The 21,633-nt window shown below is 42.0% G+C and overlaps 2 protein-coding genes across 3 annotated transcripts in view; both read right to left on the bottom strand.

Annotated features, from left to right (window-relative positions):
- LOC109527159 (ceramide synthase 2-like) overlaps positions 1–11,329 on the bottom strand; it is a 21,383-nt gene extending 10,054 nt beyond the window's left edge. The window contains exons 1-6 of one of the 2 annotated variants that reach the window (XM_019888900.1): positions 11,154–11,329; positions 10,113–10,283; positions 4,243–4,360; positions 3,175–3,293; positions 832–889; positions 703–753 (exon numbers count right to left, since the gene is read on the bottom strand). In XM_019888900.1, the coding sequence (XP_019744459.1) occupies positions 703–753; positions 832–889; positions 3,175–3,293; positions 4,243–4,360; positions 10,113–10,279 (513 nt within the window). In that variant the 5' untranslated portion in view covers positions 10,280–10,283; positions 11,154–11,329. Of the gene's footprint in view, positions 1–702; positions 754–831; positions 890–3,174; positions 3,294–4,242; positions 4,361–7,896; positions 8,634–10,112; positions 10,284–11,153 lie in introns of those variants that run through there. The other variant, XM_019888901.1, reaches the window with a different exon arrangement.
- A 7,959-nt stretch (positions 11,330–19,288) lies between these two features.
- On the bottom strand, positions 19,289–19,733 carry ctxn1 (cortexin 1). The gene has a single exon (XM_019888863.1). It carries the CDS (start codon positions 19,622–19,624, stop codon positions 19,349–19,351), a length of 276 nt encoding a protein of 91 aa, XP_019744422.1. The 5' UTR covers positions 19,625–19,733; the 3' UTR covers positions 19,289–19,348.
- Between the last annotated feature and the right edge of the window lie 1,900 nt (positions 19,734–21,633).

Below are 21,633 nucleotides of genomic sequence, written 5' to 3'. Positions count from 1 at the left end.
GAGAGAGAGAGAGAGAGAGAGAGAGAGAGATTTGGTTAATATTTATTTATTTTTAATAAATGCATTTTTGGGGGAAAACCTGATGCAGCCTAGCCACACCCAGACCCAGACCCGGTCCACAGGTAAATTGAGTTTGAGACCTCTGGTATAAGTGATTGTGAGACTTTTTTTTTTTTTCCAATCCAATCAAATCAGATTTCAGCCTCTAACTCGCCTGCGGCTTTTAGAACCAGTTTTGCTGCTTAATGTAACTTAAACTATATTTTGCAATCAGGAACTGGCCCAAGATGATGTCAACATATTTCCCTCGTTTGATTCGTTGGTCAGAGTTGGTAAAGTCAAATTCGACTCGGAAAACACATCTGTGGCAATCAACACAACGTAATCAATAATACAAATCTGTGGAGAACATGATTTATTTTCCTAGATTTTGTTTCTTGATGTTTTTGCCTTCTCATTCGATAAATCTTGCATTTTTGGACAGTATGTTGACTTCTACAATTGCGACACGTTAGTGATGCCAATAAGATGTGACCACTCAAGTCCCAGGTACCAAATGCGTGGCCTACCATTCATTGCAGTTTGCTTTTATCTGTCTTACAAATGAAATGCTCAAGAATAAACATTTGTCACTACACTTTGAAGTAAACTGGATTGTGAATATCAATTGGTTCTGTCACCAGTGAATTGTCATGTACCCACCTGAACTGGATACTGTCTCCAGCATTCCCTGAGGTCCCAGAACCAGGGGGTCTAGAGGGACAAGAAAAAGTAGCAATTGAGGAATTATTTTTGCTTCAGAATACACTTTGTAAAACTCGAAAAACTTACATCAATCAAACAGGCCAGCCCACCCACAAAGGCTGTGAGGTAGACAAAGAACCTCCAACTGTGACAATAAAAAAAGCAGATATTTCAGGAGCGCAAAAGGTGATGTCATGTCAGCATGCAGACATAAAGGAAGGATTTAGGAAGGTTTTTTTGGGGTATTTTTTTTTTTTTTTTTTTTTAAAGTTGGTCATCGATTTGTAAATGTCGGTGCTGAATTTTGCTGACGAGCCGCACGGATGAAGCACCGATCAGCGCCATCCCCGCCGCCACCGCAGCCGGAGTGCAGACGTCTGGCAGCTCGGCAGGGCCTGGTCGGTGACGTTCCACATCCCTTGGGCCGTTCCCGCCGGCCGCCCCCAGCCGAAAGCCACCGAAAACAAACAGAAAGCGACCACATTGCAGACACACTTCGCAGAAGATCAGAAGTGAAAAAAAAATGCCCATTCTTCGGCTCAGTGCAACAGGCGTCTTAAAGTACTATCATGCACAGGAGGTTGAAAATGAAATATGACAAAACACTTCTGAATTCACAGAATCGATTGCATCTGATGCGTCTTCCTTGTGCTGACTACCGTAACTTGGGCTCCGACCCCCCAGCCTGGTACCACCCGGTGAGAATCGGAGAAGCAGTAAAAGACCTCTTATGGCAACAAGTTCAACCGGAACTAAAACAGTGGGTCATTCCAAATGTAGCTAATATTTAGCTTAGCATACATACATACACACTAACGGCATGTTTTTGGAGAGTGCTTTGATTAGGTAAATGTTCCTTGTGGCCCCCCTCAGATACTACACATCTTTGGTGTCGTAGTTTTTTTTTTTTTTTTGCCTATAGAAAAACAACACTAGTTAAGACCACAAATGGGAGATTACTACTGTAGCATCTTCTAAGTACCTGCTGCATGACCGTATTTTCTTGAGGTTATCAAAAATAAACCCCCCCTGTGATAATTTCAGGTGCTTTGCTTTAATATGAATAATACTGCGTAAAAACAGCCCTTTGAGACATTCATAGCAAAGTTCATAAAGAGTAAAAAGCTTATGAAGGTAAAAAAACAGACGCTCAAATGACACCCCCCTCCCCCCAAATAACTTGTTAGCTCCCTCATTTAAACCAAGCAATCTTTTTTTTCTTAAGATTTGGAATCTAGAGACCAAATAGAATTGCAGAACTGGAATCCGAACCGGAATCGTCAAATTCAAACGATGCCCAACCCTAATATTTGGGGACAAGATGACACAGTGGTGCCTCGACTCACAGGTGACCAGACCAACAAACTTTTCGAGATACTAGTTGATGCTCGGCCTATTTTTATTTATTTTTTCTTGAGATGGTGATGGTGGTACTCATTTTCACAACAATTCCTCAAAAAAGAGACCAAGTGCTTGCTTCTAGTTGTTGCCACTTCCAGTTGAAGTTTATTGCCAAACTGATCATAAAACAAACACATTTATCATTGTGTATCGAAAAACCAAAAAATGCATGGCAGGCTTATGGAACATTCTAAATCAGGGGTGCCCATTACGTCGATCGTGATTGACCAGTAGATCAGTGACTGGTCCCAAATCGATCCGAGGGGTGTAGAGGAAAAAAAAATGTGCCTCTGTGCATGTCAGTAATATATTTTTTGTGTTAATGCACACTGCACCCTAATCATTCTATCAGTCTCACTTTCACAAAAAGTATTTAAAAAAGAAACTAAAATAAAGTGGGTCATCTTTAACCTACGGTGGCGTGTGACTGTGGCACCGGAAGTTGTTAGCGCTCAGCAGTCTGCAGTTGCAGCTTCTGAGTTGTTGCGCCAATCTTTTGTCGTTATCATTATTCTCATTCAGAGTTTGTTTTGTACAATTCACCGAGAGCACGGGCAAAAAATGGGAATCTGGAGGGCCGAGAGAAGCATTTTAAAACGGTACGCGTGAGCTGCGATTGCTGCCTCAGCGTCAGGCTGTTGCTCATCATGGCGTGCGAGTGTACGTGCGTGCGTGCGTACGTATGCGCACGTGCGCAGTAACGGGTCAATCCCGGGAGGTTGGTTGATTGAAAAGTAGATCTTTGGTCAAAAAAGTTTGGGCACCCCTGCTCTAAATTGTCCCTAGATGTGATTGTGAGCGCAAATGGCTGTTTGTCTATGTGTGCCCGGCGATTGGCTGGCGACCAGTTCAAAGTGTACCCCACCTATTGCTCGAATAGGGATAAGTTGCAGCACGCGACCCTCGTGAGGAGAAGCAGATTAGAAAATGGTTGGGTGAATGGAGTTATGAGCTTCGTGACAGAAATAAATTAAACTTGCAAGTCAAGGCCTCACTGAACTGGAGTTGAAAAGAAGGAGAAGGACTTACGCCGCTTCTCCAAACTTCTTGGTTTGACACGGCTTGTCCTGGTGGCGGCGCAGTCGGAACCAGGTCTCGATTTGCCGCTGGCTTTTGCCACACAGCGACATTAAATGAATGATGTCACTCTGGAAATACCACAAAGGGGAAGATCGGCATATTATTTTCCACAACAGTGCCTCACAGGAATTTACTCTGCCATGCCTGGGCGAGAAGAGAAGCTGGTAGGAGACTGGAGCGAGTACTGCCGGCCTCTGAGCCAATCAGACTCTGTCTCTCAACACGCACCAGGTTCCACAACAAGGTGGAAATTGCACTAACGTGGTAATCTGGAGTACTAACAGGAGAGGGCATGGTTATCTTGCCGCCACTGTTGAGTTAAGCACTCCGGAGCGGATCAAAAGCACGACCGCCATCTCAAAGTTTTTGCGTGGTGTGTGTGTGTGTGTGTGTGTGTGTGTGTGTGTGTGTGTGTGTGTGTGTGTGTGTGTGTGTGTGTGTGTGCAAATGCTTTTGCATACTGGTCATGTTTTCTCCCGAAGATGAAATATTACCGTAATGTAATTTGCAAGGATTGCGACTTCCTCTGTTGTTAGCCATTCTTGTAAAATGTAAACAAACTTTCAAATGTTTGTCGCCATGTTTCTTGCTAGTCGCGCTTATAAATAACGTTGCAAGGCAACATGCCTGCTGGCATCATTCGTCCTGACCGGGGCAAACGATATAGAGGAATTGAAACTCTGGCAAACCAGTTCTCAACAAGAACTGGTTTTCGATTCCCATTCCTATTCTAAACCAACTCGCAGCGTGGGTATAGCTTTGGAATTGGAGCAGATTGGAGAACTTTCATCCAAGGTTGGGTTGATTATTTTGACCCAGCAGATCAGGCTGAAGATTGGATTTCAATCGTAAAACATTTGAGCCAACTAGTGGATGCTACTGTTGGTCAGAATGGTAGCACTGTATGTATTTTTTGAGGTGGTACTTTGTGTCAAAAGTATACCAATCACTTATGATACTGAGCTTTTCCAGGGTGTGTTCTCAGGTTTCCAAAAAGTACAAAAGGGAGAGAATAACCTGCGTGGGCCGTGTGCTTTGTTGTGTGTAAAAGGACTCCAGGTTTGGGGAAGGGGACACGCTCACTCGCAACCTATTCCTCACCCCCAAACGTCTGCCAATAGCCGGGGCACAGAACCTGAGAGCAAACAAAACAAAAGATCAGTCACACTTGATGTGATGAGCCAACATGGGAGTGTGGGAGAGGGTCACAGCGCCAACCTGTTGTTTTGGGGGAAACGGACGCTGACAGCTTACAAACATTGACATGCTCAGAGAGCTTTTAGTTGAACAAAACATACATATTAGTGTGGCTGCAGTTTGCACTGCATTTCCACTCGACCGATTGATTGATTCAACGAGTCCAGGTGTTGGCAACCAGGTTTCCTTTACAGCTTCTAAGTTTGATTTGACTTGCCTTCTATCGGTCATGGTTTTGTTTTATTTTGTCTCCAGCAGGTGAGAGGGGAGGGCTCATACTCCCATTCCACACCTGTATCTCATCAAGTCATTATCGGTCACCTGTTTTAAGAGACTGTCAAGACATCAGCAGTTGTTGGAATATTTGCCTTGCTCTTGTCTCAGTCCTGTATTCTAGACTCTTGACGCACTCGATTTTTGTCCTTAGGCGTAGAAAAAAAAGTAGTGTGTTTCCGGTAACCCAACCGACCAAGAATTTCTACCTCGAAAAAAAACTTTACAGTCGGCGTTTTTTTCAAACAACCTTCAAATTTAACACACGTCATCATTAGTTCTACCAACAGTTAACATTAGCATTACTACCCCTTGTGACGAATGTTTTATTCATAAAGGTACCATGCTACAAACAGTAGATTATAGAATAACCAATACTGTTTCATAATATTTTTCATAGCGATTAGCCTACAAATTTAATGACCAACTTGCCTCGTAATCGTGCCTCTCGTCGTATCTCGCTCTCGTGTTCTGTGCATACGTCCCAGGTGAGTTTAGTGATACGTCCTTTGGACGATTCATACGAAAAATCAAGACTGGCATTCCCATTTCTTAAATGTCGTAATTAGTAGACCTTTGTGAGTTTTTTTCGCCGCCATCTCAGAATTTCATCTGCGCGATTCCTCAGTTTGCGGACTAAAATAGCAACCCGCATGAGCACATAATGTCATCTGTTGCGTCCCCCCCAACACTGAAAATAAAACAAAACGAAAGTAAATTAGAAGAAAAACACTCACACACCACACCACAAACACACATAGAGGCACAGTGAAATCGCGTTGATCACACAGTCAAGTCGTGTGAGGTGACTTTAATAGTTAAACTATTTTTCGGTACCATTAAAATGATGCCACGGAAACGACACGCTACCGGTAACTATTGTTACCGTGAAATCCTCAGGCTTGCCGTAGTTTTTTTTGTTTGTTCGTTTGTTTTGACTGGGAAATTTCCTTGCATCCCAAAAACGCACATTATTTGGAACTGTGCGTCCAGTGGGAAAATTATGCGTCTCGGACGCGGGACGCAAAGGTAACGAGATGGCTATAACACCCAGCCGCCGGCCACCCAACTCTCACGCCGAGCGGGGGTTTCAATGTCTCCTTGTTTTCTGGTTATTTTGTTTACATTTTTGATGGGGGGGGGGGGGTTAAAAAAAAAAAAACTTTGTCCGACCTACCGACCCTATGCTGAAATTTCATGTTACCAGAAACACACTACTTTTTTTCTATGCCTTATATCTGTCGTAGTTCTGGTTTGTTGGTCTTGTTAGTCTTCAGTAGTGATGGGACGATGATACCTCAAGGAGTGTATTGACACACTTCACAAACTGTGTCAACACTTTATTGACACTGTGTTGGTCACCCAATAGTGATCCCTGCAGTAGTTGTAAAATCATTGCAGGTAAAGAAATTCCTTGTTTGTGTAAATGCTAAACTGAGTTGGTATGTAAAATATAGCAAATTTGAGTCACAATTTTTAACTTATTTTGAAAATTTTTGTTAAATGATGTGAAAGACAAAAAAGTGATTAGTTTATGAATTTTTATTGATGAACAGAAGTTTTTGGAGTGTCTTTGCTCCAAGGCGATTTCTCCTCTTAGACACCAGCACCCTAGCCTCAGAAAATACTCTTTCACATGGTCCAGATGACGATGGTGAGCAGAAAGTTTTAAATGAAAGTTGATGTGGATATGTTTTCTGGTTCCATTTCCAATATTGTAAAGGGTCTTGGTTTCTGGGTGTGTTTGCTTCTGAGAGGCAGCGTTGGACTTCAATTATAGAGGATCTCGCAATTATAAGATAAAATGGATAAAGCAACTGTAAGGCTTTTTAACTGACTATCATATGTATTACAGGTCATTCACTTGATAAACTGATAAAGTGGGTGCAATGTACCAACGTAAAAAAATTGTATATAACAGTAAACAATGTTCAAAGGAGAAACAGATTTACCAAGATCAAAATTATTCCACACTGGGGAAAACTAATAACGATCCATAATTTCGCAAAACTCCAGCCAACAAACATCAGCTTCACGACATGTTGATACAGTTTGTTTCCTTATAAACACACTTTAGAGCGGCACAGTCAAACGATTCAGTTCCTGTATTGGTCACGTGATTCTTTCTTAAAGCAATACACGCACCGATACGGGGTTTCACTCTTGAGCTCTTAGCACTGTGCTGACGCACCAGTGTCACTCGTCCCATCACTAGTCTTCAGTTAGTTTTGGTATTTGAATTGTTACCCTCGGTGCGTTTGTTTTACTTCTTCGCCTTGTCATTTTAGGTCAGGTGATTTTGCATTATTATTTCTATTTCCTTTTGCAATCTCTTTTTGTTAGTTGTGTTATTATACCCTGGGTTGCTCCTGACGACTTATGTTGTACTTTGACGGTCTCACGACCAGTTTTTGTTATAATAAATTATTTTTTTGTACTCGATCCACTCCTGGTCTGCATTTTTGGGATCCGCCCAGTCCCAACTTTGTTCGGAACCTTAACACTATCAAGTCTGTCAGTCCGATCCGCAGCCACAGGTAGAAGCAGCTTCTCAGCTGTAAGTGTTAAGTGAATTCTGTTGGTTTGTCCTTGTGCCTATGCAATCACAATAAAATTGCCTTTCACTCAAGACACTGGACTATGCCTTACCACTTCAGTTCACAAAGCCATGATTACTATTTAGAAGTCAGACTTCCTGTTGGGCCACCTTTTTGGGGCTTTTGGCGTGGATTGCCATCACCAACCTTTCTTTTTCAATACTTGTGATTTTAGCTGCTCGGTTTCTTTCATTCAGTCTTCTATGTATACTTCTATGTTCAGGTAAATAAAAGTCCGACATTTTATTGTCACTTAGTGGCAGGGAGCTCAATTGTAACTGAGCATTTTGCGCTTCCCTGCAGCTCTTGCGGCCCAGAGCCGCACAATTCAAATTATTTTGTGGCCCACGAGCTGGCAGTCTAGCAAACCACATGATTGAATCTTTTCTCATATGATGTCGAAGCTGGACGTCATTCTGGAAAACATTAATATAGCAACTCCACTTGGATGGTACAAAGCCTCTCTTGTTCTGGTCTTGTAAGATTCTCTCCCCGGTGATAACAAAGCTGTAGCAACTCCACTTAGATGGCACAAAGCCTCTCTTGTTCTGGTCTTGTAAGATTCTCTCCCCGGTGATAACAAAGCTGGTTCTGAACAACACACCTGCTCCTCGCCCTGCAGCTCATCCACCTCACCTATTCAGTACGCGCGCTGCATGCTCGATCCCAATCAGGAAATGGTGTGTGAGGTTCGTAGACAAATATTTGTTGTATGATAACCTCATGCTAGCGGAATGTCAGCAATGGTTTCCCTTCTGGTTAGGAATCGCGTGACAGTTGTTTACAGTTATTGCCAAAGCAACTCAGTTTTAGTGAGCAACCCCATTATGCTGACAACACAGTCAACATGAGGCCAATGTGCCCAAGAGAATGACAACCATCTTAGTATACTAGTACGCTCTTTGCCTTCACTATGAAAGAAAATCTGGCACACTTGTAGAACAACTAGGGTGGACTAATAGAACGATTGTTTCTTACTCGCAATGTTTTTTTTTTTTAAACAATTATCTGACATTTCTGCTCTCTATCAGGACAACTACATGTCACTATTGAGGCCAAACCACCACTACAGTGGTCCAGGAGCTTACTAGTGCACGACACATGTCAACTAGTTGGGCCTAGTAGTGCTACTAGAGCTGTAGAGATGTATTAATGAGGACAAAAAAAAAAACATACGAGAATGGACCCTAGTAGGGGAACAACAGTTTTCCATTACTAGTTCTGCTTTTGGCCGATTAGAACAACCTTCCGATGGATATGAACGTTATTGAATAAAAGTTCAAACGGATTTGATATAGGGCGGCACGGTGCACGACTGGTTAGCACATCCGCCTCAGAGTGCAGAGGTGCAGGGTTCGATTCTGGGCTCCGGCCTTCCTGTTTGGACTTTGCATGTTCTCCCCATGCTTGGGTGGGTTTTCTCCGGTTACTCCAGTTTCCTCCCACATTCCAAAAACATGCATGGCAGGTTAATGGAAGACGTTAAATTCTCCCAGGGTGTGACTGTGAGCGTGAATGGTTGTTCGTCTATCTGTGCCCTGTGATTGGCTGGCAAGCAGTTGAGGGAGGACCCCGCCTGTTGCCCATAGACAGCTGGGATAGGCTCCAGCATGCCTGTAACCCTCCTGAAGATAAGCGGATCAGAAAATGGATGAATGGATGGATTAAATTCAATATACTTGATATCCAGACTTAATGTCCATGTGCTAGTACTCTCTTTGCCATCATTATTAAGACAGTTCAGTGCACTAGTAGAACAACTAGTTTGCTTACTAGGAATGTTTTTTTTCCATTACTATAGGACATTTCTGAACAGTAGTAGGACAAATACAGATTACCAGTGAGCCAAAATTATGCACCAGTTGACATCTGCAAACTACAAGTCTTACGAGCGAAAGCCTTGATGTTAATAATTTGTAGAATTTCAGAATGTTACAAGTAGCATGCACTTGTCAAGTAGTGCTCAGTTTTGCCTCACTTGTAGCAGGAGATTGTCCTAGTAGAGGGCCAATGTCATCCTACTAATGAGAATAAATAGCATACTAGTATTGGAACCAAATGTGGGTATTAAGAATATTCAATAAATGCTCAATCTGTTTTCCATAGAGTAGTTTCACAATTGATTCAAAATCCTTTGATAACCACCAGATAGCCACACTTGGGAGGTCAAAAGTCGCATACTAGTAGGACAACGACGCAGAAAAAAAAGGTTGGAGGAATCAAAATTTCAAGGCAACAAACTTCGATAACATTTTAAGTTGGCTTATTCAACTTACTGTGTTTCACAAAGAAGAAATAATAATTCAGAGAACTGCTGTCCCTTGTATTGAACCCCAACATAAAAACAACTGTTTTGGAGCAAACAAATTACTTGCTTTGTTGTGCTAATGACATTGTTGCCATAAATATCAATCATTTACAGTTTAGGTTATGAACGTTTTTCCAACTGAAACTACCGCTTTTGGCCTCCAAAATATAAGTTGTTATTTTTTTACAGTGTGCTAGTGCATGTTACTAAGTTTAGTGATCTGTTCTAAATACATGATCAAAGTCTACTTAACATTAAGTGCATCACTACTAGCACTAGTAGCTCATATGTCAACTACTGCATAGTTTTGCCTCACCAGTAGGATGGCGTTGTCTTGCTAGTGTACAGAAATGTCACAGAGTAGTGGAAGGCAGCGCTAGAAAAAAACGTGACTGGAAAGCCACAGTCAGAATGATTTTTCTTACCCGTGAGGACAAAAGAGTGTAACTAGTCCACGGACCTTAAGGTGGATATCGCTAGGGAATAAATGCGGAAAGAGATTTCCACAGTACCTTTCAAACATGTAACGCAGGACCACGAAGCCCAAAGCAAGGGGCAATGCGACGAAAAGGTCTCGGGGGAGCGGGCGCTCCGAGGGGGCCAGCCGCTCCATGTCGTCCCAGGTCATATTTGGTGGAAGCCAGTAGCGCTCTCCCCACACATTTGGTAGCAGATCCATTTTGCTGGCGACAAGAGATTTTATTGCCGTTAGACTTACTTCCATTCACTGGGGAATGGCCTGTTGACTGCACATTGTCTGTTTTTGTCCATCTCTGTCACTAATGTGTATTGTATGGTGACGGGCAGAAGGGATAAATGCACTGCTCACCTTCCGTTTGCCATTCATAAAACAGTATATTAGCTTTCGGTTCATATTCCATACTATGTACATTTGGAAAAAACTGAGAAGAAATTGGGGAACCTTTTGTGACATTTTGGTTTGCTGAAGTGCTGTGAGGTTTTTTTTTTTATTTTACATTCATTTGTTCATGAACAAAATATGTGTTGTCACCAATAGAACTTAAAACCTGTACTTGTTAAAATACCAGACCTATCAAACATAATACATATTTATGTAAAAAATACACACAATTGGATTATTATTACATATTATTCATGATCGTTTTGAGTATTTATCAATTGAATATTTTGTAAATGTAATGGCCATAAACACAAGGTAAAAACGCATTAGCTCATATTATACGAATGTTACTTACTGTACACTATGCATTTTTTTTTATCTTACACATACATTTATAGTTTGATATTTTATGGCCAACTGGGGGTTTTTTGGGTTGTCGTTTTTATTCGTTTCTGTATTGAATAAATTACATAAAAAATAAAGAGTCGCGTCGAAAATATATATTTACTCATGAAAACTCCAATTCAACTCATGCACAAAGTAAAATTCTCTACAAACATAAAAACACGACGTTAAAAAGCACAGGTCACCTAGTAGTAAAGAACATCTTCTGGATTTAGAACAAATAACCAACTGCAGCAACAAATAAAAGCACTTCCACGGTCAAACGTTGAAGTCACTTTTAACTTACCGTGAAATGTGCCCAATGCGCCAAGCAGTGAGTTGCCTGAATGCGACGTGATGGACTTGTGACGGCACAAGAACAAAATGCACGTGAAGAGTCAATTCCTCAATCTGCTTGTTTAGTGTCTGATAATTGTGTCTCGACTGGAAAAACCTCTCTCACACACACGCACACACACAAACACACGCATACGCGCGCGAACACGCGCGCAAACGCACACAATTTCACACACGCACAAACAAACAAAGCGACACGAACTGGACGCGAGAGAGCAGAAAGTGACAAATGTAATCTTCAAATTAAAACCTCTAGCTCCTCCATTTCCTGGTAAATAGTTTGCCATGTACTGTACTGTACTGTAGTAATAGAATTTCTCCCAAAAACTGTGATTGATATGGTTTATCGTATTGGACTGCTATTATTTTGAACACAACTGTATGTGAGAAGTGAATGCCCAAGCCTAGCTCGTATGTACGGTTGGATTGTTGTGAGTCAGGAAGTAACTCTAAAGAAAACAAAAGCAGAAGCGTTCAACTGGAAAATATTACATTTCCTTCACTGTGGCCAACTATCGCGAGCTGTCAGCTTCTCTTTATCTTATCCACTGTGATCAATGAGTGAGACCACAAAATCAACCGGTTTGATAGATGCTCCTCACACCGCTCTTTATCGTTCCCTCAGTTGATTGTGTAGTTGCCAGGAGACAGACTGAGTGGAGGATCACATTACTGCTGTCATGCAAATTAGCTCCTATTTATCAAACACATCGGCCAGGTAATCTGCTGCGTATTTGTAAAGGGCCCAGTTGTGTATGTTTGCTTATGGGCATACACAAACAGAGTGTGCCCAAAGTAATTTGCATTCATCTTTTGCGTATGAAGGCAGTTATTTTCAAGCACCTGAAAGGCTTGTGTGTGTGTGTGTGTGTGTGTGTGTGTGTGTGTGTGTGTGTGTGGGCGCGTGTGGGGGTGTGTGGTGTGTGGTTGTGTGTTTGTGTGGGTGTGTGTGTGTGTGTGTGTTTCAGCAAAAACTGCAAAAGGGGTAGAGGTGCGCAAATGTTCATTAAAATGGCATACAAACTCATTATTTTGCGAAATGGCAAAAACGATGTTAAAATGTTGGGAATGAATACAGGGGGCCCTCTCTGTTGGCGGTGAACAGGGCCCATACCAGCCCAGGAACAGCAAAAATCCGTGTATAATTGACGCCCATCGAGACATACAATATTGGAAAACATTTTTTAAACCCTGCAAAAATCTTTAAAAAAAACCGCTGTTCAAGCATCTCAAATCTGATCTGTGCATTTGCCACACTAATGGGGGTGGGGGGGGGGGGTATTTTACTCTTCAGAACATCTATAGACGCCAAATCAACTGTAGAGCAGTGCCTCTCAAACTGGGATTTCTTCGGAATCATTTCCCATCAATGATGAAGTGGTATTATTTTAAAAGTGCGTACTACGTACTGTATGCCCTATCTCAAGTCAACATTGTGATGTTATGAGTAAAATAACATAAGAACAACATTACCCAGCATGCCACAGTAGTTGAGAGTACGCGCAGTGTTCCGGTTGGGAGGGGGTTATTAAGACGAGCGGAAAACGAATGTAAGAGTACAAGATGGAAGTAAAAGGTGAATGAGTACTTTCCAACCCGCCTCGTCTCCTTCATTACATGATAAGAGAGACAACACATGGTGTCAGAAGTGGCCGTGAGCAGCCTCGGAGTGAAAAGGTTTGCCACGAAAGAGCTACGAAAGCACGAGCGAGAGAGGATTTGGAGTCCCCGGCCGTGTGAGTGAACGCGTGATTGGCGAAGCTACATGCGTTAGCTACTTCATGCGTTGGCTATGAACTGCGTAGTGAAACGAAAGACGCGGGACAGATTAAACAAGTAAAAGAGAATTTTGTCCCCGACGTGGAGGACAGCCAACAACAGAAAGCTGACTTTTGCCCCGTTGTGCTGTCATGGATAAGTTAAGTCCACCTACTTCCATGCAACTGACAGGTAATCTTTCTGATAACTGGAAGCGTTTTAAACAAAGATTTACTATATATTTAACAGCAAGTGGAGCGGGAGGCGATAATGAAAAACTGAAGGCTCACATTCTTTTGTATGTCATTGGAGAAGATGCTTTGGACATCTACAACAGTTTTCGTTTGGATGAAGCTAATTTGACTTTGGCAGAACTGATGAAGAAGTTTGAAGAGTACTTTGTGCCGAAACAAAATGTGACCTTTGAAAGGTACAAGTTTTTCACGCATGACCAGCAGCAAGGAGTACCTTTTGATCAGTACTTGGCAGAGCTACACATGCTGAGCAAAACATGTGAATTTGACACTCTGAGAGATTCGTTAGTGCGAGACAGGATTGTTTGTGGAACAGCGGATAATGCACTGAGAGAAAGACTGCTTAAAGAAACTGAACTTACATTGGATGAGTGTGTCAGTATGTGCAGAGCAGCAGAGACCACTAAAGCACAAGCTAAAGAGTCCAAAAGTCTCAGGAGGAACAAAAGGCAAAACAAAAAAGGCTGCATGATCGTTCAGCAAAACAGCTACCTATGTTGAAGCCTGGAGACATTGTGCGTCTCAGGGACATTCCTACAGGTACATGGAAACAGAAGGGACAGGTGGAAGAGGAAGTTGCTCCACGCTCCTACAAGGTCCTGGTGGGAAATGGCCTGACTCTCAGGAAGAATCACACGGATCTACAACTACAGTTATCAGTGGAGGATGCTGCGGTTCAAGACACACTTCAGCAGGACACATCTGGTTAGGGGGAGTTGGCTGACAGAGGGCCTGTTCATGCTGACCATGATATGACAGCAGTCTCAACGTCATCAGCTGGTGAAAGGATGTCAAGACCGAAGAGACATGTTCAGCCACCTAAGAGGCTAATTGAGAGTTGTTTAAAAAAAAAAAAAAAAAAGTTTGTCTTCATGCTTGCAGTTCTATAAGGATTTATTTGTTGGAAAAAAACTGTAACATGACCTTGTTTTTAAGGGTAAATATTTCTTTGTGGTAATATTATTTAAAGGGGGGAAGATGTGATGTTATGAGTAAAATAACCCAGTACCCAGCATGCCACAGTAGTTGAGAGTACATGCAGTGTTCCGGTTGGGAGGGGGTTATTAAGACAAGTGGACAACGAATGTAAAAGAGTACAAGCTGGAAGTAAAGAGTGAACGAGTTCTATCCAACACGCCTCATCTCCTTCATTACATGATAAGAGAGACAACACAAACGTTTTTTTATAGAGCAAAAAAATGGAACTGCAAAGTGCTGTGCATACATAGAAATCGAAGATGAAATATATATTTTAATTATGACAGGGATGAGATTTTTCTGCGTTTTGGCGGAATTCCGTTTTTTTTTCAGTCAAAATGGACCTATTTTATATTGTTCCAAATCCGTAAAAAAATCTGTGCGGGGGGGGGGGGGTCTGGACTTGTCTCCGGCAGATTCGGGGCTCGGAATGTTTACAAGTAACGTTTGCAAGCATCCATTTTGAATCCCGCTTTTTATCGCGAAGCGTTAGTTTGTTGTTACTTCCTATATGGGCTAAAACCAATGTCTTACTTGTTGTGATTGTTCGCTATATCGGCAAATGCAAATCACAACCAATCCGTGTTCGCATTCCAAAACCCCTTTCTCGCGATGCCGAATCTTATCGAGACTCGCGACGAAGCTAAAGTGCGACAGATAGATGCGGATCTGAAAAACATGTTTCGATGGGACTGGTTGGAGAGAAAGCTGACGGTGTCCCCAGTAGGAAACAGTAAAGAGGAACCATTGTGCTTGTGTCGGATTTCGTGAAAAAGCTCGATGTCGCCGGTAAATCTTTGTGTACATTGAGTCCCCAACCTTTTTTGCCCCACGGACCGGTTTATGTCAGACAATATTTTCAGGGACCGGCATTTAAGGTGTGGCGGAAATAATACAACAAAATAATATGGTATGAGCTGCATGAAAACTGTGGTGTTTAACAGTGTGGGACTTCACTATCACTGTATGAGGTAAGAATCAACAGCTTTTTATCACATTTGCACAACACTTTATGAATACAAGTAATGAACAAATCTTAAATATGGCAGGGAATGTGTTTCCTTTTTTAGTTTTGATTTTGAGCAGCAAAGTTGGTGCTCACCAGGAATGCATAAGAAAATTCCAAAATTTCACTTGAAAGAATAGTGAACAATCTTGTGATTTTTCTTTTCTGTTAAAGTTTCAAATAGTGTGTAAATTGAATACACTTCATCTTCAACATGTTTAGTGCTACTTTTGTAAGTGGCCCCGCCCCTGTCCCGGCCACGTCCCCTTCCACTTTTTTCATCACTAGCCACTCTCATCCCTGTTATGATGATAAAATATTTTTGAATAAAATATCTCTTCATATGCGGCCCGGTAGTCCAGTGGTTAGCACGTCGACTTCACAGTGCAGAGGTACCGGGTTCAATTCCAGCTCCGGCCTCCCTGTGTGGAGTTTGCATGTTCTCCCCGGGCCTGCGTGGGTTTTCCTCCGGGTACTCCGGTTTCCTCCCACATTCCAAAAATGTTCACGGTAGGCTGATTGAACACTCTAAGTTGTCCCTAGGTGTGAATGTGAGCGTGGTTGGTTGTTCGTCTCTGTGTGCCCTGCAATTGGCTGGCAACCGATTCAGGGTGTCCCCCGCCTACTGCCCGAAGACAGCTGGGATGGGCTCCAGCACCCCCCGTGACCCTAGTGAGGATCAAGCGGTTCGGAAAATGAATGAATGAATGAATATCTCTTCATAAACATACATTCAGTTGGTGACTTCAAGACATTCAAGCAGCTCCTCATCTGTAATTTTACACCAAAGTGTGAATGTCAAGAAAATCCTACTAGAACATCAGAACTTTATTTGGGTTTAATTAGAGGTACTTTAAATGGTGGTGGCAGGTGGTGTGTGCTGACTCCCATTTAACGTGGGTTGATGATTGTGAACAGAGCCACATTCCCATTTATAAGAGGGTGTGCACACTTGTGCGACCACATTATTTCACTGGTTTATTTCTCTCAAAAAGCTGTCATTGTATTTTTTTCAAATGACTTGTTCAGGTTAAAGCTCACATTATTGTACCGTTGGAAAAAAAGTTGAATGAACTCCAAATTTCAAGGTGACAAACTTTGGTAAAAGTTGGACAGTTCTATAAAATATTTGAAGTTTTTGTTCATGTGAAAATTGGCTTTCTCGCATTTTCAACAAAGAAGATTGTAGACAATTGTCTTTTGTATTGTTCCCCAACTTAAAGATAGAAGTAAAAACAACTCGACTAATTGTTTTGCAGCAAAGAACTTGCTCACGTTGTTGCTCTAACGAACATTTTTGCCAGAAATGTCAAGAATTTACATTTTCAAAGTGTTTCATTTTAAATGACTGTTTTAGCACAAAAAAATACAAGTTGAATTTTACACTCTGTTGGAAAATGATTTATGTTGGGTTCTACTGGATGCAGAGAATGTATAGATATTTTCTTCTATTTAGTCCGATGAAATTAGTTCCACCGATGGCAGGACTCTTGTAGTTTGAAAAGTGTCCACACGATGTCGCAGCAGACCACTTTGCTCATCTGACTTGTTTACACAGAATAAACCACAAAGGAAACAAAAATCAACCTTGGCTGATTAAAAATATATATATATCTTTTCTAATCCAGTCAACCTTGATTTGAAGTAAGAAAGAAGAACCCAGAAGCACTTCGTTTATTTATTTATTTGTTTATTCATAACTAAACGGGTATTTTTCATTGTTAAGGAAATCAATTCACCATTGCTAAAATGCCTAAAAAACAGATGTCGGGGAGACATTGTATTGGATTTAAAGGGCAGAAAGAGTTTTGACAAAACAAGTGGTCCAAGGTAACAGTGGCAACACTTGGTCAAACAGGCACCGTTGAACATATTTGGCTGAGGACGAAAGGCAAACGGGGATTGGTGCACACGTTGAAAGCCGTCCGTTCCATTCGGCATACCCGCCCAATCTCACACAATCCAGTATCTATTGGAAGGTATGGACTGTTGGATCTCATTAGATCGTGCGCCCACTCTGAACATTCCAGGCCTCCTAAAAGGACCAGTAAAACCCAAAACAAGTGTTTCGCATTACAATATGTCAGTTTGACAATGGCAAAAAGCATCCCTCAGGAATGGTGATGTTTTTGGTTAACAGAATTCTACCTGAGCGCATCACCTGAACAGTTCACGTTGAAACTACAGCTCCAAGTTTTTATACATATCGCAGAGCAGAGTTCCAGTACAAGGTTCAAATACAGCACATTTTCATGTTCACTTAATCAGTGTTTACGTTTTCAGCTCTTTTGGCTGATTTTTCTTTCCGGTAATTATTTGTAAAAAGCTAGCAAGTCGCGCCACCATGACAAACATTGGAATGCAGAAGCATAGCAGGCCCAAGTGTTCATCAAAAGACAAAAAAGAGGTTTTCTCTCCAAAATGTATGCTTAATACTGTTAGCCACTGCAGCATTATGCATTCTTTGAACATCTGCATTCATAACTGCCTGGATTTGGGAAGGAACTTCATTTCAACAAGGATCAAATTAAAATGCAGCCACAATCTTTAAATGTAGTCCTTCCTTTTAAAAATAATAATGGCATATTTTCCAGAATAAAAAAAAAAATATGACAGCACAAAACTTAAGTACCTTTTTTTAATGCACTTGTGAAAATATGGCTTCTTCCTTTGTCAAATTTTGCCTTTAATACGACAGTATGCCTTCCTTATCTTTGAAAATGTATTCTTCTAAGATTAATACATTTTATCCAAACACATATTTTTGTTTCTTTCTTTCTATCCATCCATTCCAGAAAAAAACCTTTACTTTTATAACAATACAACTTTGTTTCTCGTTTTAAAAAATTAATTCATTGTAAAATGACAACTTTTGAAATTCACTTGCTAAAATGTGATTTTCTGTCCCTGTTAAACTTTAATATCATCATATTGCAACATAAGAAAAATAGGACTTTTTTATTGAAAAAAATCTGAAATTGCCATTTTAACATTACTACTTGAGGAAATTTAAGCAACTTCTTTTTCCTACCATATTTTGTTGCACATCTGGTAGTTCTGTTTGATTGATGTGCTTGGACGATTTCTTTCATGAACCCAAAAAGTTTGAAAACCACAGTTTAAGAAAATGGCTGTCTGGAAGATTATACAATGACTTGCATTTGTCTGATCTCAGCATGGGCCGATATTACATCCAGAGGCTAAGACAGGGGTGTCAAACTCATTTCACATTGTGGGCCACATACGGACTCGGTAGATGTCAAGTGGGCCGGACCATTAACATTATACCATACTGTGCTATGAATCACCAAAATATCATCTCTTTCCTTTGTTTTGGTCTCAAGAAGCATTGATTGGCGCTTTCATATCATTTGCTGCATTGGGTCTATCTCGGTGACAGACTGAGACTGCTGTTTTCTTCCCCGATCAAAACAATGTTGTCTTTTACTGTGATCAAAACAGTGTGCCCCCTAGCGGATAATCCACGAATTGCATTTTATTTAAAATATTCATTCTGTGTCTTTCATGCATTTTTTCTTTCACTTTTAAATCATCCCGCGGGCCGGATCAAACCTCCTTGGGGGCCGGTTCCGGCCCGCGGGCCGTATGTTTGACACCACTGGGCTAAGATAACCATGAGAAAATATATCACAGTGTTATTATTGCAGCTCTAAAATGTTTTTTCAAAATATTTGGCTAAATCAGAATGGCATTTTTTCCCCACTGAACACACTATTTTATTTTTTGAAAAAATATACAATATGTTACATTTTTTTTAAAAAACACATACCGCGTTAAGTTTCAATGACTAACTAAATACAAACCTTTTGAATTCTTAGTAAGTTGCAGTGTGCCATCACTTGTGAGCTATTTGTAGAACGCATCCGTGGGCTGCAGTGTTTCTTTCGTCTTGCTCCCCCACTCCTCCGTGCATAACTGCTCACCCCTCCCCACATTGTCTTGCCGAAAAGGAGAAAAAAATAAAAGCAAATGCCCCAATTAACTTCAAAGAGGCAGCTCGTTTTATCAACTCTGCAAGCAGCCAATCAAATGGTGCCAAGCTTAGAAGACAGACATTATTAGCATTCCTTGAAACCTTGACTTTTTAAAACCACGGTAAAACCGGCAATTGGCCCATACTTAATCTCATTACACCACCGCATAATCAAAACGCCCTCTGTCCAGACCCTCCTTGTGGTCGGTCCACGATGCCGCTGGCATGCTGCTGTAGGGGTCCAACAGGATCCGCACGCAGCGGACCAGCAAGAAGAGCAGCAGAAGCAGGAGCAGGCCCACAAAACAAAGGGCCGCAGCCTGCTCAGGATGTCCCGCTATGGGCTCCAGTACTGTGGGACCCCTGGCGAAGCTGGGCGGAGCCGAGGAGGACGGGTCGTAGTCCGTCAGCCAGTAGTCACTGTAGCTCATTTTTGACAGACAGTCCACTCAGGGTACAGGCAATGCTTTGATTCACGTTCAGAAATAGTGGCAAGATGGCCAGCTCGTTTCCGCCAGAGGACAAACTGTTTCCAGTCGGATGCCTGCTCTGCTCATCAGTAAGTCCAGAATTTACAGAACCTTCCTTTTTCATACGTGAGAAACAATAATAATGATAACTTGCCATGGGAGGGCAACACAAGTCAAAATATCCCTGTACTCAGCTCTTTCCATGACTTGAATTGTTTCCTGATGTTAAAATCGGGCAGGGTGTCTTCATTTGCAGAGTCTGTCCACCTGATTCTTGAGAAAAAGCAAAAGATCACACATTCATTAGATCTGCACACATGTCAATGTTTTTCTGTTTTTTCTTACTCAAAATGGGGAGTTTATCGTTAATACAGAACAGCAACTACAATGTGAAGAAGTTGTCTCATCACACTGGTCAACATCCCTCCATTTTCAACACCACTTATCCTGAACAGAGCCGCGGGGAGTTGCTGGAGCCTATCCCAGCTGATTTGGGGCAGAAGGCAGACTACACCCTGAACTGTGGGCGCCGGTCAGTCCCAGGGTACATATATAGACAAACGAACATTCACACCGTCACTGAGTGGGAACCAGTCCGGCGTGTGTACCACAACACCATCAGCGATCACTGGTCAACCGTAAATTTTAATCAGAGATGGTTGTCGGAGGTCCCGAGGAATCTTGGCTGTACTGTTTCCAGTATGCGTTTGTGGATGTTGTCCAATCAATTCCATCCATCCATCCATCCATTCATTTTCTGATCCGCTTTATCCTCACAAGGGTAGCGGGGAGTGCTGGAGCCTATCTCAGCCATCTCCGGGCAGCAGGCTGGGGACACCCTGAACCGGTTGCCAGCCAATCGCAGGGCACACACAGACGAACAACCATCCACGCTCACACTCACACCTAGGGACAAGGTTGTTCCATGCATGTTTTTGGAATATGGGAGGAAACCGGAGTACCGGGGAAAACCCACGAGGGGCCGGGGAGAACATGCAAACTCCACACGGGGAGGCCGGAGCTGGAATTGAACCCGGTACCTCTGCACTGTGAGGTTGACGCGCTAACCACTAGGGCCGCCCGTCCAATCGGTATTGCGATGGGTCTCATTCTTAACCAATCAGATTCATCCTTACTATTTTGATTTTGTTTCGATCACATTTGGTTTATTTCCGTCATGTGCCCTTTTTGTCTCCACCTATCCTCGTCATGCAGGTCCCTTGTGTTTAACGATTCAGCTCCCTCAACCCTTTGTGTCTTGTCCAGTTGTTTCTCGTTGTCTTGTCACTTTGCATGTATTTAGTTCCCTGTGTTCTGTCAGTCTTTGTCTGATCATTGTGTGTCTGTGTCTGTGTGCTCCTGTCATAGGTTTCTTGTTTGTTTGAGACTTTGGTTTCAGGACTTTGTGTTTTTCATTAAGAACTGCAGAACCATCTCCATCAGCACCACCACAGCCAGAACCTGTTGCTCCTTTTACAGGTAAGACACAATCATAAATGACATATTCATGTAATTGTATATATGTTCATAATGTGTCGTTTTGTTTCATTCCCCCTGCAGGTGTTAACCTGTGGAAGCTGTTGGACAACGATGCAGAAATCACAAGATGATCAAAAAATCCTGGTGCGGATGCTTGTCGTTGAGGTGCAGCGATAACTTGCAGCTCCTTGGGACCAAGCAGAAGATCCCCTTAAATACTGGCAGATGCATAAAACTGTGTATCCGAACTTTAATTTTGCAAACCCAGTCTCCTCTGTGCCCTGTGAAAGAGTGTTTTCGAAGGGTGGGGAAGTCATTTCCGAAAAAAGAAATCGACTCGGCCCTTCTACTGTGCAAAAATTGCTGTTCCTCAATAAGAACACCCGAGTTACACAAGCATTCAGGACACAAAGCACAATGTCACAATGTCAAGTATAAACACTGAGTACATCAAGCACATCGCCAAAAAGATATGACAAACAACATTTCAA

This window comes from Hippocampus comes, unplaced genomic scaffold (genome assembly GCF_001891065.2).
Source record: "Hippocampus comes isolate QL1 unplaced genomic scaffold, H_comes_QL1_v1.1 scaffold228, whole genome shotgun sequence".
In the NCBI taxonomy this organism is placed as follows: domain Eukaryota; kingdom Metazoa; phylum Chordata; class Actinopteri; order Syngnathiformes; family Syngnathidae; genus Hippocampus; species Hippocampus comes.
Note: the sequence above shows the minus strand (reverse complement) of the source record. Positions and strands in the feature narration are given on the sequence as shown.

Bases quoted from the DNA above. Each gene is read 5' to 3' on its own strand.
- ctxn1 (XM_019888863.1), bottom strand. From the start codon at position 19,624: ATGAGCTACAGTGACTACTGGCTGACGGACTACGACCCGTCCTCCTCG.